The 26135-nt window shown below is 48.8% G+C and overlaps 1 protein-coding gene across 1 annotated transcript in view; it reads right to left on the reverse strand.

Moving 5' to 3' along the window:
- Positions 1-15630: 15630 nt before the first annotated feature.
- LOC142571368 (eukaryotic initiation factor 4A-I-like) overlaps positions 15631-26135 on the reverse strand; it is a 61628-nt gene continuing 51123 nt past the window's right edge. The window contains exon 9 of the mRNA XM_075679653.1: positions 15631-16463. Within this exon, the coding sequence (XP_075535768.1) occupies positions 16319-16463 (145 nt within the window). The 3' untranslated portion in view covers positions 15631-16318. The remainder of the gene's footprint in view (positions 16464-26135) is intronic.

The raw sequence follows: 26135 nt of genomic DNA on the forward strand, positions 1-26135 counted from the left end.
CTTTTCGATAGATTGAGGCAAAGAAATCGAGCAACACATGTATGCGCTATCACAGAATTTTTTTTTTATTTTTCACACGTATTCCTTTAACAAAGACTCCACTAACAGTTCTTGACAGTCATGAAGGAAGCTTTGTGGTCGGAGAAATAGACTGATATATGTTCGACTTGGTACACCAATGCTTGATTCTCAAAGACGAGATCTATACAAGTGCCTCGCGAGGTTGTCACAGCCGTGGGACGCGTTACGAGCGAGATGAACCGGATGTTCTCCCGCATAAGTGTTAGGAAATTGCTGTTTGTCTTTATGTCAAGCCGCCACCGATCTGGCTCTCTGATTGCCACCGCACAGGGCGAACGGCAGCGGCAATTTCGGCTCGGGCGGTGCACATATACAGATCCGCCGCCACCGATCTGGCTCTCTGATTGCCACCGCACAGGGGTTACATTGGAGGAGGAGCGAAGAAAGGAATTAAGTTCGAGCCGGCGCTTTGACAACCGGAGACTCGCAGGAAGAGGGGGGAGGGGGGCGGCGTGTACACCCAGCGGCAAACGATGGGGGCAGAAGCGCGCGCAGCAAGCGGACAACACGATAAAGGGAGGAGGGAAGAGATAGCAGCGACTGACTGATGCCGCTGACGCCGATAGTGAGTCAACCCCAGCTGCGGAGTTGGTTTCAGGGACAACGAATAACCGGCGCGTCGGCAACTGAAGAGCACCCTATCCGCCACACAAGAACAGGGGGAGGGGGGGGGACCCTTTCCTCCTCTTTCTGCATGGCGGCGACGGTGTTCTATGCAGTCACGTTATCTTGACTCTCTAGCGGCGTCAGCGGCATCCAGCGGTATCAGTCGGTCGCTGCTAGCGCTGGGGGGATGAAAGGGGGGCGGAGCTGGTTACGAGGCCGACGACGACGCGAAACCCAGGAACGGACGCCAAAGAGCTGCGCTCTAAAAACTTCTCTCGTTTCGAAAGTACTTAAAGAAATGTCCGGGAGAGCTCGCGCATGGTGTTTTCAGTGAGCGCTGACAGTAAAACATGTGAGGAGCGCGCCGCGTGATCCCTCATACTACGCCGGCGAGGCGCGTCCGATAGATGGCGACTCGGTAACTCCTCGCCGCCAATAGGACACAAAAACAGGAGATAAAGAGAGAGCTCTTATTTGATAACTCGCGGCCAGCTCACTATTATTCGAAGCTAGGACGGGGGCTTTGAGAACGAAAACATACAGGGCTAAATTTGAAGACGTGGACCTTTTGTTCACAGCTTGCGGAGCCGAAATTGAGACCACAGAGCATATAGTGCTGAGATGCACAGACCTTGGCCCGACTCTGGCTGAGGGAACAGTGACAGATATGGAAGGGGCATTAGGTTTTCCCGGGGAACGAGGGCAAATAGACGAGAAAAGACTGGCATTAACGAAGGGGAAGCTTGAGGATTGGTGGAGGAAGTCAAGGGAGAGGTAATACCATATATCGGGGAGCTAATGTTTTCTATACTACTTTAGATATTTATTTTGGGGGAGGAGGGGAGTGAAATCTAGTTTAAGGAGAAGTGGATATAAAGAAAAAAATAAGAGGGGGAGCAAAAGGCTAGGTGGCGCCAGCCGCCGCCCGTTACAAAGAGTGTAGGCGCCATCCATCCATCCATCATTGTGCCGCTCCCTTGAAGGTGGCCGGGATGCAGAGCTCATGCAGAGAGCCTGACTCCTCGCATAGTCAGCTTTAATGTCACCGTTTTTTTATCAGAGGTTTGAACAAAGCACATATTCTGTCAAAAATGAAGGCAGCTCAGCACCTAAAGCTAAGCGGACTGACTTAGCTCAATTTCCACACTGCTTGTTAAGCGCATTAATGATTATTGTGCTATTGCAGAGCGCCTGCAATAAAATCGTATGGCACAGAGAAAGCAGTTTCGAATTTGTTCTTCCTTTTTCTGCGCGTCATATTTCGTCTTCTATAGCACGTGCTTTAAGATGAAGTGCTTTCTCGTGTAAATATTAAATCCGCCTTTATCGGTCGGATTTCTGTACATGTGCAACCTAGCAGATACTGTAAACAAGATGTCTTTTGCTGTCGCAAACATCATGCGAATGTTTGGTCCCGCGAATAAGTATTGCTTCGTAATATGTCGTACTCGCAAATTATTCCGGTATTGCCAACTAGACCGAGTTGGCGACTAAGCGTGAAAAATAACAAAAAAATTGGAGGCTTATCAAAATTAAGCCCAGTGGATGCGAAGCATCCACTGGGCTTAACCTTAGCGTATCCTTAGCGTTTGGAGGCATCTTGACCGCATACACGCCCGGCGCAAAGACGCTGGCGCAGTTGCGGGCACAGAGACTGACGCAACGGCGGGCGCGCGCCGCTTCATCCCTGGCGTGACGTGACATATCACGTGATGCAGCGATGGTGGCGCCGCCGCCGCGTCGCGCGCGACGACGCGAACCGAAGCGTGGAGGCCTCCGCCGGGCGACGTCCGACGGCGCGTTATGGGGCCCCATCTGCAGCCGGTGTGACGTCATCACATGACGTCACATCATGTGATCTCACTTCAGGGTCAATGGTGGCCACCGCCGGGAGGCGACCGACGGCGCGATATGAGGCCCCATCTGCAGCCGGTGTGACGTCATCACGTGACGTCATGTCACGTGACCTACTTGAAGGTCACTTGAAGGTCAATGGTGGCCACCGCCGGGAGGCGACCGACGGCGCGATATGAGGCCCCATCTGCAGCCTGTGTGACGTCATCACGTGACGTCATGTCACGTGACCCCACTTCAGGGTCAATGGTGGCCACCGCCGGGCGTCGCGCGAAGGCCCGAAACCTACGTTAATATGCTTCGCATAAAATTGCAGCGCATCTACTGTCCTTCGTCTGCTACTGGTTCTGGTTTATAAGACGCTCGAAATCATACGGCCAGCTCAAATATCTCTGCGCACATAAAGTACCCGAAAAATAATTGCAAACCCAAGCTGAATTACGTTAAAACAGCGGCTGTACATAGCCACATAACCAAATACGCTTTCTATTTTTGTGTGCCACGTACGATGTGAGGCGAACCAGGGTCGCTATCTTGTACACGTTCGAAAAGCCGACGTTCGAATTCGCCTCGCGCGATTGTCCAGGCTGCGCCGCTATCCCGACCTAGGCCAATCTAGTCCAATCGCGTGAGGCGAAATCGAACGTCGGTTTTTCGAACGTGTACAGGGCGAGCTTTGAAGAGCGGTCGATCGTAGCGCCGCCGCTGCAGGTGCCACCATAGAGTTTCCTGGAAACTCTATGGGTGCCACCGCGCGCGTCAGCGGAGAGGCGCGGTCGTGTCACTGGAAAGTATTCTGGATGGATGTTATGACCGTCCCCTTTGGAACGGGGCGGTGGGTTGCGCCACCAAGCTTGCGCCACCAAGTCACGATTCGGTTCACGCCAGAATGAACATCTCTGTCATCGGCTTTTGTGTGCGCAATGGATACCCAATATTTTGAACCACCGCCAGAAGACGGAGAAGTTCGGCGCTGCCTTGACGGCTCTGATCCGGTATCACAATAGAGAGTTTTAGAATAGGGGCCCCAATATTTTGGGGCCCCAAAGAGCTTTGCGGGTGTTAGCGTTGGGGCACGCAGGAGTGAAGAGATTTAGAATAGGGCTTTGCGTTTGCGGATAGCGTCTTGCGCTGACAGCGCCACTACAGCGTCTACGAAAAACAATTAAAAATAATTAAATAAAATATACCATTTTACGATATGAATAGTAATTTTGACTTGCGTGTACTCGCGTTTAATTACAATATAGAGATTATTCGTCAAGCAGCAAACAATTAGTTGTGCTTAGTTTTGAGCAACAAAACCAACTTTACGTGCCTTCACCAGCCAAGCTTAGCCGTGTTAGGCCTACGAGCCATAAAATCCACACTCGAATTCGGAATCAGCGGCGTCTAGTGAATCAATCTTCATAACACACGCTAGTTGAGAGAAAGCGATAACTGCAGTCACTTCTCCTAGCTTGCGAACTTCACGCGTTACCGCGAATCGAACCTAGTTTGGTGCTAGGTTAGAGCCGTCGCTTCGATGGGTGCCGCCATGTTTGTTGACGCAAAGCTTTTGGGAACGCTATTTGAGCTTCCGCTAAATCGGTGAAATAGCGTTCCCAACGCAAAAATCAAACGCAGTTTGCGCTCACGCATGCGCAGTGGCTTCGACGCTATTTCCTTGGGGCCCCTATTCTAAAGCTCTCTAATGAGGGTGACGACTTCTTGTCTGCAATTGTGATGGGGGACGAACCATGGTGCCACTACCACGAGCCTGAAATACGACGGCAAAGCTTACAATGGAAACATTCAAATTCACCTCCCCCAAAGAAAGCAAAGGCCGTCATTTCCGCCAGAAAGGTGTTGTTGACTTTTATTTTTCGATCGTCAGGGACCATTACGGATAGAAATTGCTAAGTCTTGAGAGACTATCAATTGTTTCCGATACTGTGAAACGCCGGAACGGCTGCGTGTTGCAATCAAGAAGAAACGATTGACGAATGGGGTCATCTTGTGTGTGTGTGTGTGTGTGTGTGTGTGTGTGTGTGTGTGTGTGTGTGTGTGTGTGTGTGTGTGTGTGTGTGTGTGTGTGTGTGTGTGTGTGTGTGTGTGTGTGTGTGTGTGTGCGCGCGCGCGTGTGTTTGTGTGTGTGTGTGTGTGTGTGTGTGTGTGTGTGTGTGTGTGTGTGTGTGTGTGTGTGTGTGTGTGTGTGTGTGTGTGTGTGTGTGTGTGTGTGTGTGTGTGTGTGTGTGTGTGTGTGTGTGTGTGTGTGTGTGTGTGTGTGTGTGTGTGTGTGTGTGTGTGTGTGTGTCGTGATTTTTAAAGAGAAATGGAAGAGATAAGTGCAGTGCCGTAACTGTCTCTCATAGGAGGACATTTCAACAGCACTGCACGGGGAAAGGGGTACGGGGAGAAAAAGATGAAGGAGACAGAGACCGGAAGTAAAAAGGAGGAAGAGACCGGAATAGTAAAAAAAAAAAAAAGACAATGTAGCGAAGCGTTTGCGGGGCCTACAGCCGCGCTCTGAGGTGTGTTGCTTCGCAGAATTCAACCAATGCCGAAAATGCACGCTTGGTGATGGAGCTGTGAGCATTGGGAAAGAGTGGGCACTGCAGGGTGGTGGCAAGCCACATCGGCGGCGGGATGCGTACAGAGCCTCCCTCTCGGTCACGAAGCCCGGGCAGTGCCGTAGAAGATGCTCCCGTGTCTCCACGCCGTCGCAGCTACCACACGCGGGGCTGCCGGATCCCGTGAGCTTGCGTTTGTTCCTCGACAATGCCCGTCCCCACATCGCTGATGTATTTAATACAAAACTGGCAACGTTCAAGTGGGAAATGCTGCAACATCCGCCACACAGCCCAGACCTGTCGCCTTGCGACATCCACATATTGAGGCAACCGAAAGAAAACGGCTCAAGGGAACCACATTCGTGTCGGGCAATGACGTGAAAGAGTCAGTTGCAGACTTTGAAGCAGCAACCCAAGGAATTTTATGAGACCGGAATCTCGCGACTCTTTAGTCAATGGGACAAATGTCTAAATGCTCATGGCGACTACATTTAAATAATGTACCTCGTTTGTCATATATTCGCATTGGCTCACTTTCATTTGACTCGCCCTCGTATATTTTGCAGAACTTCTTTTTATACGTGCTCTCTGTTGCAACTATAATTTCGGTGCAATTACTCACGATACACGGCCGGTGACAGCTGCTCCTGCGTAATACATTGGAACAAATGCCAGCGTCATTGATATATTGCACTGTCCGTTGCATACGTACATGAATATAAACACGGTTCTTGAATGACAAAGTTTCATTAACGTATTTGTCCTCAACTTGTTCTTTTCATGGCCTTTACATTTTATTTTCATATCAGCGGCATGCACTGCCTTGCTGGTTTCGAACTGATATAGTTCTAAAATTCGTGTGATATTTTATTTACTTATTATATAGAGAAAAAACATGGAAGCCTTGATATCGGTTATTTTGGGCACAATTTTTGGCACATACAAGTATAGTCGTTTATGAAAAAATACATATTTTACTTGTTTTGATAGTGCGTAGCGTTCAAGAATTCGTTTGCAGCATCTTTGGCAATGACAATGCAATTATTATTCATGTACTTGATCCCTCGACAAATTGTTTAAGAGGAATCGATTTTGATTAAATCGGTTGCATTTGAGAGAGAAATTTAAATTGTAGTGTCTGTTGGAAGCGGAATTTCGATTTAAGGCCTGAATTTTGTTTAAAATATTTCGAAAAATTTGAAAGTTCGAAAAAGATAGGAGCACGACATTTACAAACTAACAGCTCTGCATCAAAAACAGATATCGCGGTTCTGTCAACGGCATCCATTATAACAGTCAAAGTGGACAAATTTGGTATGTCAATTTGTATCTTACGTGAATTGGTTACGTGTACAAGGGCACAAGCGAAGGGAAAGGAGTGATCCACGACGTCCCGCTGGATGCAACTCACGGGGAAATCCTCGATGCACTTAGAAGAAATAAGAAAAACCCATCGATCATTGGAGTCGGAAGACTTGGGGCGAAATTCAAATCTGTATTGATCCTGTTTGAAGATTGTAAAGTGCCGCTGCAAGTTTACCTCCGATGCTTCCCCAAACGCTGCTACCTATACAAGAAAAAAAAATTGGAGGACGCTTAAGCTTCGCCTTCAAGAGTGGAACGCGACAGCGTTCCCGTCGACCCGCCAAGGGGTATTGGGCTACGGCGCAGCGACAACGCGCCCCGCATCGGACGCGGTGAGCGTCAAGCAACGCAGCGTTCGGCGCGACAACGAAATGCGCGCCTCAGCAAGCGACGCACGCCTGAGCCTTCTAAGGTAACACCGCGTTCACTAGAGGCGCTTTTGTACCGCTTTGAAGCATCGAACTCGTGGCTCAGTGGTAACGTCTCCGTCTCACACTCCGGAGACCCTGGTTCGATTCCCACCCAGCCCATCTTGGAAGTTGCTTTTTATTTATGAAGTGCCTGCCGTGATTTATCGCTCACGGCCAACGCCGCGGACGCCGACGCCGACACCGACGCCGACGACACCGGCTTTTCTGCGACACGAGCTCCTTAACGCTATCGCGTTAATATGAAGTATGCGTCACCTGCGGAAAACTTGGGCATCGGGCGGATGTTTGCCCGAACCCCAACGACGTCAGATGTCGGGGACACGGAGCCGCAAACCCCGAACCAAATCACAGCTGCGAGCCTCGATGCTTGCTATGCAAGAAAGCCCACCTCCTAGGCGACAAGTGCCGGGAGATATGTCGCACGCCGTACATCATCAAGAAAAAATTATGGGAAAAGAAGATAGAACAAGAGAAGCTCCAGGTGCAAGCCCCGACTCAAGGCAAGCCCCAGGCCACCACCTCGGCACCTAGAGAGGAGCACCGAGGCAGAGCAAGGGATGCTACCAGAGACCAGGCGGCGCAGCAGTCGAGAGCGAGATCTAGCTCGAGACCCGGAAGGAGGTCAAATTCGTGGTCCGGAGGAGGCCGCCAGCAGATTCCAGCCAAGTGGCCTGCTGACCAGGGCCGGGGACCCGGCTTGCCGCCCAGGGACCCCAAGGACCCGTGGGGAAAAAAGAAGAAAGAAGAAAATACCCACTTGGTAAGCTTTGGTAGCAAGGGCTCCAAGGCTGAAAAAGATGAGATTAGCTTACTTAAGAAATTGAGGAGCAGAAGAAAGCAAACATGAGGTTAGAACGATTGCTGAGGGAAACCCAAAATCAGCTGAGCGTGCTAAAAACAGAGAAGGTACCTGCAGAGGCTCCCCAAAAATGCAACACCCGCATCACTCCTCCTGCTCCTGTGCCAGCTGCATCTGGTCAGGAGGACGAGGATATGAATGTTCATTTTACGAGACAACCCCCTTCCAAACGTAAGGCGGGGGAGACCGAGCCGCTGGCGAGCTGGCGAAAGAAAATTGAAACGTGGCTGATGAAAATGGACAAGGAGAACGAAACCATGAAAGCAGGACAGCTACAGAATGGAGGAGCAATTGCGCTATTACAGGCGCAAGTGAAGCAACAATCTTGCAAGACAGACGCCCTAAGCACGTCGATGGATACCTTAGGCACGACAATAGCTAGGTTGTGCGAGAAAATCGGCGCGATAGAAGCGATTCTTAATAGAAATGGATAAAAATTCGGTTAAGAAAAATGCCTCCACATTCTGGCAGTGGAATTGTAGGGGGTACGTACCAGAGGAAAAGAGCGTTGCTGCAACAGGAAGCACCCGTAGCCATTGTTGTGCAGGAAACGGGAAAGGCCCCTGTTAGATTATGGGGTTACCAAAGCTTTGACAGCGCAAGGGTGACAAATGCCGAGTCGCCACCTTCGTAAAGCGAAACATTGCAACAATTGTCCATGATGTCTCCCCCAGCGAGCCAGAGGCTGTTCTCGTTGAGATTATCACACGGAAGAAAAATAGAGATAGCATATTCCTGCTGAATGTGTACAGCACACTCAAGCAGAAGAAATTTAGATTCATTACTTTATTCCGCAAAGCACTCAAAGCCGCAGATGGGAGACCTCTCATCATTATGGGAGACTTCAACGCGGCTCACGAGGAATGGGGATATACATACAGGCACTCCAAAGGTAGACGAATATGGGAAGATATACAAACGCTAGGGGCTTACTCTACATACTGACCCATGCGTCCCTACGCGCACAGGCAACAGTATAACCAGGGACACAGCAGCCGACCTCACGATAAGCCATATGGCGGGAACAGTAACATGGAAAAGCACAGGACAAAATCTAGGCAGCGACCACTTTATTATTTCGCTCACGCTAGGAAAAGGCGTCAAAACACGCCTCATCAAACAACCGAAATTAACGGAGTGGGATAAATTTAGAGAGATAAGAAAGGAGGCCTCATTGCGGGACGATATCTACAATATCGACGAGTGGACACACCTCCTTAAAACGCATATAGGGGAAGCGACTACAACTATAGAAGATGAGGACGCACCCCCAGCACTAGACAGCAAACTGCTGAACATGTGGAGCAGAAAGAGTAACCTGGAGAAAAGACTCAAGGCACAAAGATGGAACAGGAATATCCGGCGCGAACTAGCCAGACACAACAAAGAAATAGAAACATATGCGATTAAACTCAACGAGCAGAATTGGTACAGCAAGTGCGATGAGATGGAAGCCAATATGAGTCTCTCCAAAACATGCAGCCATTCTCAGACATCTAATCGACCCTAGTAAATCAAAAATGCAAGCTAGTACAAACCAGGTGAGAGCGAGGCATGGCTTTGTTGGCACAGATGACGAGCTCATTAGCGAGCTCCAAGAGACATATCTTGGAAAAGCAGAGAGCGAGGTGTTTAGGGACTACGAGGGACCTCCTAATCCAGATCTCGATGCCCCCATCACCACGACAGAGGTTAGAGCAGATATTAATAACCTCAGAAAGAGATCGGTCCCCAGTCCGGACAGGATAACAAACACAGCTCTCAGGAATCTAGACGATGAGTCCATCATTGCATTAACCAAATTCATGAACCAGGTGTGGGAGAACCAATCTCCCTCACCTCGTGTGTAGGGAAATTGATGGAGCATGTTGTACAAACGAGACTGACCAGGTACATGGAGGAGAATGATCTCTGGCCGCATGAAATGGTTGGATTCAGGCCAGGGCTCAGTACACAAGATGTCATGCTCAGACTTAAGCATGATATCCTAGACCGATACGACTCAACTGACACCAGGGCGATCCTAGGTCTCGACCTCACCAAGGCCTTTGACAACGTTAGCCATAAGGCTATCTTGGTAGGCCTCGAAGAGGTAGGTGTGGGACAAAGGGTATATGCATACGTAAAAGACTTTCTGTCACAGAGGGAGGCGAATATAAAATTTCTGGATGTAAAATCCCCTCCCATCACACTTGGGAGCAAGGGAACCCCGAAAGGGTCGGTGCTATCACCCTTCTTATTCAACATAGCGATGAGGGGTCTCCCGGCGGAACTCAATAAGATTAAATTGATTAAATTTAACATGTACGCGAATGATACCAACATCTGGGTTAACAGTGGGAGTGACGCAGCCATCGAACTTAAACTACAGATAGCGGCGAATATGGGGGAACAGTATGCGGCCAGCAGAGGCTTGGCGTGCTCGCCACAGAAATCGGAGTTGTTAATCATTGAGCCAAAACATCAAAGGGGCCACGCTGGGAGCAGCAGACCCATCAATGTTTTCGTAAACGGAAATTAGGTTCCCAAGGTGGAGGAAATAATAATTCTGGGCATGTATATCCAGAGAAATGGATGTAACCTCACGACAATAAAAAAAACTAGAAGGATACGCGGCGCAGGTCACGGGGATCTTTAGGAGAATTTCACTCAAAGACCTCAAAGAGAACAGCCTCCTCAGACTCATGCAAGCATTCATTACCAGCCGTATAGCGTATGCCACACAGTATCTTGTGTTTAAACGAGGAGAAAATAGATGCAATCATCAGGAAGAGCGTTAAGAGAGCCCTAGGGTTCCCAGACACGACCTCGACAGACCTCCTCAAAATGGGGGTTCACAACACGCTAGTTGAACTCACTGAGGCAGTACGAGTGTCTCAGTTGGAAAGATTAGGCCAGTCTAAAACAGGGAGAAAAATCATGGAATGGGTAGGAATCCAGTGCGACAGGGGTGCCCCGACTGACATGAAAGGCATTCCGTTGGACGTGCGTAAACGCTTCCGAATCGCCCCCCTACCTAAGTATATGCATCCTATCTACAACAAAGAGAGGAGAGCTCACAGGGCTAAGGCTCTAGTGAATAAACTTAAAAACACACCGGCGCATAACGTAACGTACGTGGACGCCGCTTGCGGCAGAGACGGGGCTGCGGTATCGACGGTGGTTGATGGCGACGGGTGCGTTAAGATAGCGTGCTCCACGTGCACGAGGGACGCCTGTACAGCCTAGGAGGTTGCAGTAGCGCTCGCTTGTGCGGGTACAAAAGCGGGAGTAATATTATGCGATAACAAATTAGCTATCCGAAATTTTAACAAAGTGTGAATCTCGGAAGAAGCCCTCCACATTCTACTCAAGAACCCTCCCAGGAGGGACATAACATTTATTCGGATACCGACCCATGAAGAAGTCCCAGGCAACGAAGCCGCTCACGAGCTCACCCGAACACTCTACCACCGGGCAACTCTAGAGCAGCCAGTTCCAGGGATAAAAGATAGCATGATCACGTACAGGGAAATTGTCGATCATTACAAAGCCGAAAGAAGAATCTTTCCGCCTCCGCATCGGTCTCTCTTTCTGGAGGACGCTCGCATTTGGCGACGCCTCCAGGGAAACAATTATACATCACCACATTGGATCTACGACGCCCTCTGCAAAATTTGTAAGCAAGAAGGTACGCTAGACCATATAATATGGGAGTATGCTGGCTCCCCAGTGGCCAAGGAAAACATTGACAGTAGAGAAGCCTGGGAGGCCTTGCTCCAGAGCGAGGCTGAAGACGACCAGCGTCGAGCAATCCGCCTGGCCGTTGAGGCCGTGAAGACTCACCGTCCTCAACGCTCGGGGACTGCTTCGTCCTCACCCCGTAGCTACGTGTAGATTAAAGGTACGCCCACACTAGCGACGAAAACGCGCGCGGCAAGCACCCGCGCGGCAGACGCGTGCGGGCAAGTCCACAGTCGCGTTTTGCGGCACGCGGCAACGGTGCGTGGAGTCCCGTGTTGTCTCGTTCCATTCAATACTTCTCGTACGCGTTATTCGTTCTGCCGATTTCGTGTACAATACAGTGCTATTTTGAGCCAGCGGTCGCGGAAGTTCTTAAAATTCCCTCGCTGCCTGCTCGCCTGCATGGTATGTACAAACACAATGACATGCTCGCACATGTTCCTGCGACATTCAGAAAATTTCACCAATTACTCACCTGTCATGCCAAACTGCTGTCCAACAATGTGCCGACAATTGGCGCGCAGCTCCTTGTCCTTAAGATCGACGTTCCATTTGTCATAGAGGCACGCATATCCGCGAACGGTTTCCAAAAACGCTTCCATTGCGAGGCGGCTTCTTCGTAAATATCTCGGTGGCGGTGTCGGAAGGCTTCACAAAAACAGTTCACTTGACAGGAAATGGCCTCCGAGATTTAGGACCTCCGTCGTCCGCCCAAACGAGAACACTCATCGCCTTAGACCTAAAAGGGGCATTCGATAATGTTTAACATGACCTCATCTTTCGCAATGTTGCACATTCACACTGTGGAATTCGTATGTACAACTATATCCGCGCATTTCTTCGAGATCGCACAGCCACCGTAGGAATGGGACGGCATCAATCCGGTACGATTCGCCTTGTAGGACGTGGGACACCCCAGGGCTAAGTCTATTCAATATCTCTCATCTATTCAATAGAAGTATTCAATTCAGATAGTCTATTCAAGTCTACTCTATTCAATATCGCGCTCGCAGGGCTCCCTCGGCTACTCGACCAGATCCCTGATGTCGCCCGCGCTATTTATGCGGACGACATTACTATCTGGTCGACACGGGGTTCCGACGGAGCCATCCAGGACCGATTGCAGCAAGCAGGCGATACAGTTTCCGAGTACGCGAGAAAATGCGGCTTAAGATGTGCTCCGGAAAAGTCGGAGCTCATAATCATTCGCCCCCGGAGCCGTTCCTCTACTCCCACTATCACTGTGCACGTGGATGGCGCACCGATACCACAGGTTAATCATGCTCGTATCCTCGGCCTACACGTCCAAGCGAGTGGCAGGTCAAACTACACTGTTTCCCTTCTATCCAGACAGATTGAGCAAATTCTGGCCATGATCCGGAGGGTTTCCAACAGGCGCTCGGGCCTTCGAGAAGAGGACCTGCTGCGCTTGGTGGAGGCATGCGTGACCAGCCGCCTTACATACCATCTCCCATTTCAGCGGTTGTCCCAAGCGCAACAACTTCGCATAGACGCAATGATTCGCAAAGCGACGAAGCCGGCCCATGGCCTCCCGAACTATACTTCCACACACAGTCTCCTTAACTTAGGGACACATAACACACTAAGCGAGCTGCTAGAGGCACATTGGGTCAGCCATCGCCAGCGCCTCCTACTCACTCCTAATGGCCGCCATCTTCTCACACGGCTAGGATACTCTGTCCCACCCCTTTAGTCTGAAACCCGTCCAACGAAACTTGTCGTCAGCGATATGCCAAGCACTAAGTATTCATCCATTGCCACGTAATATGCACCCCGAGCATGACAAAGGGCGGCGCAAAGCACGTGTACGATACATTGGCCGCATGCTTGCAAACATCTTGGAAACACATACTTCATACACGGACACATCACGCACTCAAGAGGGCTATACCTCGGTAGTTTTGGATGGCACCGAATCCCTGAGAGAGACTGCTGCAATGCGCGGAACAAATGCCGCTTACGGAGGAATTCTCGGTGTTGTTCTTGCAATTCGATACGCCATCCGTGTTCCTGAGGAAGTGTATATATTGACGGACTCGCAACAGACATGCCGGGCGTTCCTATCAGGACATGGCATCCCGAGAGCGGCGCACCAAATTCTCAAACAGATCCCGCAAAATACACCAACCACACCTCCCCGCATCCACTTACCCTGGACCCCTGGTCACACCTAGCTGCCGGGTAACGAACGCGCACATACGGTTGCCCGAGAAATTTCCCTCCGGGCGACTCGGCGTGGTGAGGCGACTAGTTCAGAGTGGGGGGATCACTGGCTCCGTTACAAAGACATATTCCGCCATTATACACGCATTCGTCGCACCCACGCCGCACCACCGCCGTCCTTCTCGCGGGAGGAAGCAGTGGCATTACGCCAGTTACAAACCGCAACTTTTTCAAATCTTTTCTCTCTCAATAAATTCTACCCACACTGTTGTGCAGATCGTTCCCCTGGCTGTGGCAGCTCGCCCACAATCTTCCACATCACGATCGAGTGCACTGCAAACCTCTTCCCTCCCTTGGCAACTCTCCTTTACCCCCTACGCAACAACGAGCTGTGGGACGATGCCCTCCGCGACGGACCTCCCGAGGTCCTCCGAGCTGCGATACAACGGGCTCGAAACATCGCCGGTATCATCTTAGGGACCCTGGACTGAGGGTTCCTCCCAAACTGCTCTCGCCATTCGAATATTATTAATAAAGATGTTTTACTCTGAGATTTTACAGCGTGCGTGCCGCTGTTCAATCTCAGAGCCCATAGATTATGATTGTTTATGCGACAGGTGGCGCCACGACAGCGCGGCTCGCTTCTTTTTATTGCTCGTTTTGCGGCTGCCGCGAAAAAAATGGGTCTCGCACCCATTCGCGCGTTTGCCGCGCGCGTTTCTGTCGCTAGTGTAGACGTACCTTAGGAGGCGGGCACCCCAGCTTGGTGGAATATTAGTTTTCAATCGATCAATCTGCAAAAGCCGTGTTTCCACACTAAATTTTTTTAGATTCATGTTTAACATATCAATTTTGTCCGCTGTAGATGTGCTATTGATGAAATTCACAGAAGTGATTTTTCATTGTTGAGGCAGTTTTAAGCTTGATAGTTTCGTTCCCTGAAAATTTGCGATTTGGCCAATTTTTAATAAAAAAAATTGAAGACCTAGATGAAAAATTCGAAACTAGCAGTCGCTAGAACCCCGCTCCCCCCCCTCCCCCCGTTTTTATTTTAAATGGAACTTCGTCAAATTTGATGCAGTGGTTGCCGAGAAAAACGAATTCCCCTTCTACATGTATTTTGATAGGTGCACCCGAGCTAAAGCTTCCTCTTGGAGATTGCCGAGCAGCGCCCCCCCCCCCCCCCCCACCCCAAACGAAATTTCTGGCTACGCCACTGTACTGCGCATATGCATCAAGCCACAAGTAGATATCGAAATTGGTGCAGAGTAACAACAAAAGCCATTCATGATCCATGTGTATGTGCATTCATATTGCAACAGCCCTCATATGCTTCCATCTCAAATTCTTATACTTAATGCACCATTGTGGAAGGAACAGATCGTTATACTCTCCAAATATTAGCTTTATTCGGCGTACCAAAATGTCCCCCCAAATCTCCCGCGATTGTTGGGCAGAAAAATAGAGAACACACCTTCACTTGTCCAACCCGATAAAAGTTCGAATAGCACTCAATGTCTGCAAATAAGGGCATTTTATATAAGCAGTGACAGAATGTTAGCAAAGCACACAACATACTATATGCTAGTACAATACTGAACTACACTGTGGCAAAATACCAGCAGCTAAAGGATTCAACTTGCTTCCAGTATGCACACTAGGCCTCTTGGACAAGAACATTCGCTCCCCTTGCTTTATAAATATGCTGCCTACTATTGTACAAAGCAAACTCATGGAGCAAAATTACATCGATTAGTTGAAGGTGTACAATATGTACAGAAAACAGCAAACACATACTCCAAGCACAGGCACCAACACCCAGCAAGGCTGCTATACAAACGCCCAGTGGGAACAATGTCAAACTCCAATTTTCAGGAAATAAGGTTAATTGGTTAGATGTTCGATTTGAGAAACGATACCTTTCAAAAAAGTAACTTCATTCCTCAAATGCCAAGACAGTGGAAACGCAACAAGGTCAAGTCACAGGGGAGGAAGCACTCCTCCCTTTATTTTTATTAACACCATTATTTTTTATTTAGTCTTGAGTCACCTGTGGCAACTTTCACAGAAACTTGCCTCGACGTGGCAAGTAAAAAAAAAGAAAGAAAAAGGAGGCCACGAACAAGGCAATGTTGGGGGAGGGGAGTTGACAGATAGTCTCGTCCCAGGCAACGCCCTGACATCACAATCTCGAGCAATTTTCCACCCCATTTTAAAAACTGCACAGCTGGCCACCGCTGATGCACTCCAGGCTACTGCACACCAACGACAGCGAACAATGGTGGGACACTGGACTATAAGCAAAAGAACGAGCTCTTAGAAACATGCCAATGGGGTTACATGCGTACGACTCAGCGTTAAATTTTGATCTCCCTCAATGGGTACATGGCCAGAGCTCCCAAAAGCCATGCCTACGCCCAGCGCTTGCAACCAATATTCCGCTGTTGGTAGCATACCAGTGGCAAGAGCACAATGCGTGTGTGCCAGCTGGCCACAGCTGCAGCACGGTGAACCTGCCACACCTCCCCCCTTTTTCTGTCCCCTTTTTCACTTCTCCCAAGTCCAGCTGCTGCTTGCGGATGTGCCGATTTTTTTTTTTTTTTTCAGTCTTCCCTCTGCCCATTCATTTCTGCTAGCCCCATCGCTGTGTCACAGGGCCTCACTTAGATCAGGTCAGCCACGTTCATGGGCATTTCCTCTATCTCTGTGTTGTAAAAGCCCTCAATGTCTTTAAGGGTGCGCTTGTCTTCCTCGGTGACAAAGTTTATGGCAACACCTTTGCGACCAAACCGACCTCCTCGGCCAATTCTGAAAAAAAAAAAAGTAACAAAAGGAAAGTTTAGCAAAGGAACAATCCATGCACAGTACCTAGATTATTCAAGACCACAATAAATAATAAATTGAGGGGTAGGGGAGATATTCTGTAAGTGTCCACGTAGTGGGCATGTCCAGTTCGACTGCTGCTGGAGTTTTGGTTGGTTCGGTTGGGGTAATGTGCAAAAAGGACCACAGGCACCTCCAGCCAATCAGAACTTCAGCAGCAGACAGATGTCCACTAGGTGAACACTAACGGGAAAACTACCCTCCCCCCCCCCTGGTGTCCCTCAAAAGGAAATAAATGAAATTTTCGACACAACAAAGATTTTTCCAATTCCTCGTCAGCTGCCCATAGCAAAAAATCAGTATCTTCATAACAAAGGTGTTTTATTTGGTATTTTGGCTTGAACAAACTTCTGAAGAAACAGGGACTGAAATGAAATCTGAACTGCCGAGTAGTCAAATTAGGAGGCCTTTCCAAAGCAGTGACATTCATATTTGCACTTCAATGAGGTTTTTCGCAATGAAACTAACCCCACTGAAGCTGCCGGGTCACCGTACACAGTCAAACCCACTTATAAGGATATTGGTTTTAACAATATATCGGTTATCACAATGAGAAGCTGCTGCACCGTCAACTTTGTATGTTTTCCATGGTGAAATAACCTGCTTACTACAGTGCCTCGAGGCCCCATTATCGGTTATAACGATGAAGTTTGGCTGCTGGGTGCCCGAGCCAAAGGGTAGTGAAATGCGAAATCCTTGAAAAGAAAAAAGAATACGAGAAATTCAAGCCACTGCAAGATGGGCCGCCGCGCGCTCATGTTGTAGCCATCTCCGAGCGCCTCTTCCCCGTCGCCCTTCCAACCCTCCAAACACGAATGGGCTGTGCGCACAGCTCTACGCTGCCCCACCCTTCGAAACAAGAATGGACCGCACCAACTGCGCTGCTCACATGTTGCTCGCTGGCTCCTCATTCAGCACAGTTCTGCAAACAGCTTAATCGCACGTGTTCGTCTTCGGTGTTTGCATCGAAATCATTCCTGGCCACACGGTTTTGCGCCGCCGAAATGGAAGATTGCTGATCCGCCCACTGATCATCAGCAGTGCACGACGTTGCAGGTGGAAAGAAAGTGCGCAGCTATAGATTTGGAAACTAAGTGCTTCTAACCGAGGAGGCGATCGTCGCGACTGTGCTTGCATCAGATAGCGATGGCAGCGATGACGCGGAAGGGCAAGCTGCCTCAATGTTAAAAAAAATTAAATTATGGAGTTTTATGTGCCAAAACCACTTTGATTATGAGGCACGCCGTAGTGGAGGACTCCGGAAAATTCGACCACCTGGGGTTCATTAATGTGCACCTAAATCTAAGCACATGGGTGTTTTCGCATTTCGCCCCCATCGAAATGCGGCCGCCGTGGCCGAGATTCGATCCAGCGACCTTGTGCTCAGCAGCCCAACACCATAACCACTCAGCAACCACGGCGGGTCAGCCTGCCTCAATGTTGTCCCCACAGGAGGCCTGGCAGATGATGTCCCTCAGAGGCTCCGTTTTCGCGAGGAATCTTCTGTTGCGCTACGTGGAGCACCTGGATACCTTGGTGAAGGATGTCGGCAAGCTTCACGTAAAGCATCCAAGGCTGACGGACATAGGGTTTTCTCGTGCAAGCCAGTGAGATGTACATGGCAACGTGCTTGTGACAGTATTGCCTCAGCGTTTCTTCTGGATTTCTCAGGCTGCCGCGGCAGCCTTCTCGCAATTTTTAGAAGGCCCCTTTTGGGGCAACTGAAGCAATGCCTCGGTGGTGCTTGCATATCACTTGCCACCCGTGACCCCTCTTTGCAGTTGTTATGGCAGTGCCATTCTTTAATGACAACAGCCCCGGCTTGTTATACGCGATCAGAGCGACCAGGAATCAGTTAAACCAGTGAACACAATCAGCAGCCGGATGGAGGAAGGTGGTGGGGAGGGGCACTGGCCTCCCCACCATTATAGTTCTCACAACAGCTCTGCCACCCCCTATTTTGATTTTTCATACAACCCAGTTATAACAATCGATTTGCGGACTGCAATCCACAGCCACGCATAATCATGCGGTTGCCACGAGGTTGCACGGTATCACCACAATTGCTGCCATTTCCTCGTGCTGTGTGACCAGTCAAAATGGCTACGCCAACAAAGAAGAGTCAATTTATCTCGATCTCTCGAGAAGGCACAGAAAGCAGAAGGAAAGAAGTGAACATCGGCTATGACATTTCTCACTATATTACCTAGAGGGAAATCTGGTGCTGCCGCACTGTGGTATGCATGGGAATGCCGGTATAGTGCGACTTCGGATTGGATGGATGGAAACAACTTTATTTTGAATCCGGCAAATTTGACGACCCGGGCTCAGGTCTCCCATGAGGGGACTTTGAGGCCTTGCCTCATCGCCGCCTCTCGGGCTTGCTGGACAGCCCACTCGTCTCTTGAGGTTGGAGCTGCGCAAAGCGGCGGCCCACTTCAACGCAAGAGCCTCCGGAGCTACTGCCATTGTAGCTGATGTAACCCGACACTCCCACAACATGTGTGACAGTGTCGCTCTATTTTCCTGATATAATTTGCATCGTTCTCGGAGAGCCAGGCAAGCACAGTTTGGTCTGCCACAATGCTTAATTTTCTACTACAATGGCACGTAGAAAGCTGTTTTAGCTTTATTATTGCACAAAAGCATGTGTTGTTTAACTATGAGAACTTGTTATTGCTTCTACAATTATATTAAACCTAGAAAGTATCAGCAGGCAGTGGCACTAAAATTAGAGGGCAAACGACAAGATTCGTGCTTGCTTTGGAACAGTTTGTTGTCTGTTCTTGCTTTTCTTCTCTTGGTTATGCAATGTAGGTGAGTAAACTTCACTGGAAGATGTAATATGCGTGAATGGTAACATTTTATGAACGTTTCATTTTAACAACGCATTATTTGTGTAGCCATACCCACGTTTTAGACGAAGCCTCTTACAACACCAGCCAACAAAAGCCTTGCAGACACATATACCTGCATTCCTATGACTGCACAGCGCCCCTAGGAAACTCCCATAGACAGTGGCGCCAAATTTCTCTCTAGATGTTATAGTGAGGAACTCTGCTGCCCATGTTTTGGTATTTCAGTGACCTTTCTTTGACGGTCCTGAAGAACTAAGACTCCATCCAAGGAAGGCACTTGCTTGGGTACGTCTGCACAGCACAAGAAAGTGACGCTGCTCAAACATAAGCTTGAGAAGGCTGTCTACTCTTGGTTTGTGGACGTTCAAGCAAAGAATATTCCCCTGAGCGGAGCGATTATGCAGCAGAAAGCCCTAAATTGCGCATGATAGCTTGGCCTCAATGATTTCAAAGCCAGCACAGGGTGGCTTAGCTAGCCACTTCAAAACGACGGCACTGTTGGCAAGGTGCTGTCTGGCGAATAAGCAACCACGGATGGCAAAGCTGTATTGTGTGGATGTCCGATAATGTCCCGAGCATCCTGGAACAGTACGGTGTGTTGGATATTCAAAAAGCTGACAAGACTAGTTTGTGTTACGAGATGGCACCTTGAACGACACTTTTATGCGAAGAGCCTACTATTGGGTCATAGTACGGCTTAATGCGAGAGACGTGGACAAATTTGCTGCCGTGATGGCGCAGGTCTGTCGATGGCGTGAAGGGCTCTACAATATAATTGATGGAGGACATCTGCTCGAAAATGCAGTAGGGTCCTAGGTGTTTTGCGACAAGTTTTGCGGAGAGGCCGGGTGTGGTAGCGGGTACCCAAAACCATACAAGAGAGCCAGTAAAAAAAGTTGGTGCAGAACGGTCGGCAGGTTGACGGGACTGCTGCTGCCACTGGTCCTAAGTGGAAAAAAAGCAGGCAAGCTGGCGGCATTCCTCGGCATGTCGTGCAGCTTCAGCAAGCGGAGTACTTTCGGACGCAATAGGTTTATGAAAGAATTTGTTACACCTTGAATAATTCTCGAAGTCATGTGTCACCACGAGCGACATCACAGTGCGAACAAGTGTACGTAGGTCAACTAGCCCGTGTTCGTCATCCTCTGGCTTGGAGCGCAGCAGCCGTGAGGAGAAGCGAAAACGGGGTTTGGTTTGAAATTTCAGATCTTTCCGTGGTGTGTTGCAATGCATGCTCTGCGCTTGTCAGCTCAAAATGGCCAGACCTGGTGAGGGGCCCTTTAACACAGCATCTAGCACCCAACTTCTATTTCGCTCTCCCTAGCTGCACGAGGAGTAAATTTCATGGCACAATGTGAATTTGGCATGCAGCGCAATTGTAAAGAGACTATTCAAAGATTTTCACAAGTTCTGGTTTTATGAAAATATGCATACAGTATTTGTATGATTATAGCGCACACTTTCTTTTGAATGAAAGGCGTGTTAAAATTTGCATGTGCTTTCCAATCGTAACTACATCTACTCAAAATCAAAAAAGAAACTGATTCGCACTGAGGGGAGAAAAAAAAGCTCTATGCAAGGTAGCTAGCCACACTGCCACACAACCTGAAGAAAGCGATGCTCGGAGACATCACAAGGTGGGTCCATGGTGCGTGGAATGCCCTTCCACAGATGATGGTTGCGCGATCCTCTAGAAGTGTGGTATTTCTAATGCATTCACAATTGAACGGAAGATACTTTCTGTGGTCGGTAGACAGCGAAAAGGTGTCATCAGACTCCAATAGCAACTAGCCGCTAAGACTCGTCCGCAAGATTCGGCTTTGTCTATTCCATAGAATCGTTTTAACATGGTACACATCGACTCAGGTTTCATTACTTGACGTAGGCATTGAACCAGCAGCAAGTTATTTTTTTTTAACATTTGGGCGGTAATATAACTGTTGCAATCAGTGGCATGGAAGAATTATGTAATACAGTAATTCCTGCTAATGGAAAGTCTGGGACAGAAATGAAACATGCTTGATCACTGAAGTGACTTGTTTGCCTGGACAGAGTTCACATAAATATGTTAACTGAGCACATAATTTTGCTCAGCATTATATGCATGAAAGAGAGAAACAACTTTATTTGCCACAGCAGGGTTGGAAGCTAGGGCAGGAAGGCTTAGTGTGGCACCCAGGTGGGGGCAACGCGTTGGGCGGACAAGACGAGTGCCAGTTCTGTTTTCCTGTCTGTTCTTGTCAGCCGCTGGTTCACCCTCCTCGGAGGGAGCTGTCAGTAATGATTGTGGGGGAGGGTTACCCTCGCATCCCCAGAGAGTGTGTGCCCGAGTGGCAAACACTCAGTGGTCGCACTTAGTACAGACGGGGTCATAATCCCCACCAGTGATTAAATAAAGCCTAGAATGACTGAGAATGGAATCGGCCTGCAGTCTGCGAAGCATGGTGGCTTGCCCTCGGTCAGGGTAAACCCTGTTGCACTGTATAGACTCTGTAGTAATTGTGAAATAATTAAATATAGGTAAACAATGTGACGAGTATCTTATATTTGAAGGCAAACGGCCGCACCCACACTGTTAGGTCCCACGACTTAAGGGGGGACGCAGGTTTTACGTCACAAAAAAATGGCCAAAAATTGATTTTCTGAAAATCACATTTTCAGTTTCTATAACTCTTCTTCTATCTGATTCCGAAATATCATCCATATAAACCATGTAGAAATGCTCTAAAAAATTTGTTTTATCAGCCAAGGTGGCGAAAAATTTCGCGGAAATCAAGAAAGAACCGCGCGCTTTTCAAGCCACAATATCTCTGGAACGGCGCAACCAAGCGCCGCCATCTTGGTCTAGTTGGAAAGCGCGTTTCCCCGTCTTTAAATTTGCTGCTTCAGCTATCTCCTCCGTACAGAAACAAGCTGATTGAAGGTCCTACCGGAGTCTGCGATTGGCCGCGCCCGCCACGCGACTCCAGCGCGGTTCGCCATTGGTTCGGCGCTCGCGTCGTCTGGTTGGCTATTTCACGGCGCTTTGCACCTCGCGAGCTTGGAAGTCTCCACTCGCCGTAATCTCAACGTGTCAATACGGGTGCTACGCAGACATTGCGGTAGCGTGGCCAATCCCTACATTTGTGGACGTCTCAGACCCACGGCAAGGTATTCTGATCGGCAACGCGGACTTCGCGACCAAGATTCGTGCACGGAATCCTCGGACATGCGGCTAGGCCTTTCAGCACACAGTGTTTCGGAATTCGTGACCAAGCACATCACGCATGCAATCCTCGGAGTGCGCGAACAAAAGCATTGAGTGTCGACTCCTCGAGCCCGCGGCTAGGAATTTCGGGCGTCAGCACTCAGAGTGCGCAAATAAGCGTGTCGAGTGTCTACTCCTCGAGCCTGCGGCTAGGCATTTCGTGCGTCAGCACCTCGGAGTGCGCGAATAAGAGCGAGTGTAGACTCCTAGAGCGTGCGTCTAGGTATTTCGCGCGTCGGACTGCGCGAATAAGCGCATCGAGCGTCGACTCCTTGTATCTGCGGCTACGCATTTCGCACGTCGGCACCTCGGACCCACAACCAAGCATATTGCGCGTTCACTCTATGGTCATATTGTCACGACAGCCTGTAACAATACCCATCATAACCCAGCCGCCCCCCCCCCCCCTCATAAAGAGAACCTCATTATGAGCTCTGTTTACAGGCCCCTTGGGCTGGCACATATGGCTGCAGAAGTGATCAAGGCATCATACAAAAGCACTATTCTGGAAAGCACCTAGCAGCTGCATATCTACCACTGGCTCTCTGATCCTAAGTTCCACAGCCATAGTCAGGTGAAGACTTCGAAGGCTACTTACAATCAGAGCCTTCATTCAGTAACATGGTCAATCCTACCAAATGAAAAAATGCCTCACTGATTGTAATGGAGACTGCTATCAATCAGGCAGCCTGCAGGTACAACACTGGAACTATATTCATGCCCACACAGAGTTCTGCACCTCGGTTTGAAACTCAGGCACCATGTTATTGCACACTGTGCTCCGCCTTACGTGTGTTTTTTCTGGGTTGTTCTTGGCCAAAAATGACACGGGTGGTATCATTTTATTCGTATTGAAATGATCTGGGGGGTGATGCTATTTTTATTACTCTTGCACAGTCATGAAAATTATATTCAGGTATAGTAATCGCTGCTAATTAGAAAAAAATTTTCAGTATAAATGCAAGATCATTTTCTTGTCCACAAAATGCTTCCAAATGAATAAAAATAGCATCACCCCCACAGTAGGTCTTTAGCAATGGTGTCATGCATTTAGTTTTTGGTTTAGCAAGACGGAATCATCAAAAAGTCCCGTAATGAGTTTGAAACTAATGACTTCAGACCTCAATATTTTTTGAACTGCTATAGCTATCAAAAATCTAATTATAGATCTGAAATCAGCACAAAAAATTACCCCAGTCAGTGGAGTTTATTAAGGATTCACCTAAAAATAAGAAAACATTTTTAGGACCCACGTCCACCCTTAAGGGCTCAAATCGACACAGGCACGTCTGGAAAAGCTCTGAATGCTTGTCAGTACACTTATTAGGCATAGCGGTGCTCCTAGTGTGACAGTAGAGGGCCGGTGCACGCGTGTAAAATTAAGGAATACATACTGTGTCCCGTGACAATAGCCCCTTCTTACGCTTGTTAAGCTTCACCGCAACACTTTTGCTAACGCTTCACCGCGTCATACAACTGTACTGAGGCGAAACTAACTTTCAGGAACCAGCATTATGGACTACGCTGTGCTTTCCGAGCTTCAAAGCCAAAATTATTGCCGACAGCGGAGAAATGAAGAAACACGGCACCGAACGGAAAGAAGCTTAATAGCGAACAACGAAGCAGCTAGGCGTAGCGTTGCTGCAGTGGTGACTACGGCTGCTAGCGGATCTGCGTGCGATAGCGTCGGTTCGAGGTGGCGAGGTGGCGCTGCCATCAAAATGGCAGTGGTGGTGGCTTTGATTAATGCCGTTTCGGACCTGCAGTCACGGCAAAACGTCCGGAAAATCGGACACCGAAGAGTTCTTGCGTCCGAAATTTCAGACATTCTGATACATTGACTCTATGGGGTACGTGGTGGTGCCGCGAAGCCATCCAAATGATCAAGAATCCGGAAAGTCGGTCGTTGACTCTACACTGGCAACTCCTCCAGCCGACGACAGGGCGTCAAAGACGATTCGTTACGATTCCTCTCTGTTACCGAGCCAGCATTACCGCGACTTTCAACCCTTTCAATAAAATTACAGCTAATTTTCCCTGATAGAGGCACAAATTCCCTGAGTTTTCTCCGAGTTTTTCCAGACTACTAAAAATCCCTGAGAATTCCCGGTTTTCCCGGTTGGTAGACACCCTGATTCCACACAGGGCTTGTGCTGGACAGTGTAGTTCTGCCAAACTTCTGCCTTGGGTGTAGCCCGGGCCCTGCAGAGAGTGACCCCACATACTTTCAGTGGAGGCAGCAGCATCAGTGTAAAAAAGAAGCACTGGAGTTGGCTCTGGGCGAATGGAAGTGGAGGCCGCATTACAGCTTTTTGGCCGTTCATTGGCCAAAAACAACCTGCGATATAGTGCAGTCTCTGATGGAGACTGTCGTGTTTTCCAGGCGTTGCGAGATGAACAGCCATATGGGTTTATAGCAGTCACAAAAGAAGACTGCATAAACCATGTGAAACGAAGAATGGGCACTGGCCTTCCACTCCATTGTGAGCAAGGCCAGGAAAGAGGAACCACTAGGTGGCAAAGGTGGGCTCACACCAAATTGATAAAAAAAAGCTCACCAACTACTATGGCCTGGCTATCGGCAAGAACACCAACGATGTCGCTGCAATGTAGAAAACTGTTATGGCCCTGTATTATCACGTGACATCTACCGACACTGACCCCCACCATGAGATGTGCCCCCCGGCCCTCTCAGCTGGTGTGAGCAGAGAGCAGCAGTAGCAAAAGAAGCACAGCCTGCTCATAAATACAAGCTTATGAGCAGAGTTGTCCAAGCCACGCTACCTTTTTTGTATCAACGTCTTTCAGAAGTCCACTTGCTGGAGTGCTGCAAGGGTGGAAGGATCCACAATGCAGCTGGAAGCTTGCACTCAGTTATTTGGTTAACATCGTCAAAGGACGAGCATGCCTCACGTTTTGCGGTAGAGACAGCAGTAAACGAGGCAGTCGTGAAATATAATTCAGGGAGCCAAAGAGCTACCTCGAAAATGTGTGCTACCTTGAGTGTACATCCTGGTGCCCTCGCCCTCCAAAGGGCTCAGAAAAAGGATAAAGAACGCCTAAAGAAGGCATCCAAAGCCCACCAAACAAAGAGGCAAAGGTGTAAGAAGATGCCTGACAACAATGATTCAAAATATTACAGCCCTGGTGCTTTTTAATAAATTTGCAGTGTTTTAAAAACTTTGCAGCCAGTTTTCTCAATTGCATTTTTTTTTTGTTTATCACCTTGCTCGTGGAAAGCGTAGCACAACAATGGCTGGGCCGATTTTGGTCCAGTTTGTTTTGCTGTGATCCATAAGCTGTGCTGTACTTAAAGACAGTCTTGTCTGTTTCCTTTATCTTTCCCCATTATTTCATTATTTCACAATAACTACATGGCTCCATGCAGTGAAGCACAGTCATGTGCACGTTATGTTGAAAAAAAAAATTATTAGCACACACACACAAAAAAAATCGAACACTATCTTGGTGTAGATTAGACATTTGGGCAAA

This window comes from Dermacentor variabilis, chromosome 2 (genome assembly GCF_050947875.1).
Source record: "Dermacentor variabilis isolate Ectoservices chromosome 2, ASM5094787v1, whole genome shotgun sequence".
Classification (NCBI taxonomy): domain Eukaryota; kingdom Metazoa; phylum Arthropoda; class Arachnida; order Ixodida; family Ixodidae; genus Dermacentor; species Dermacentor variabilis.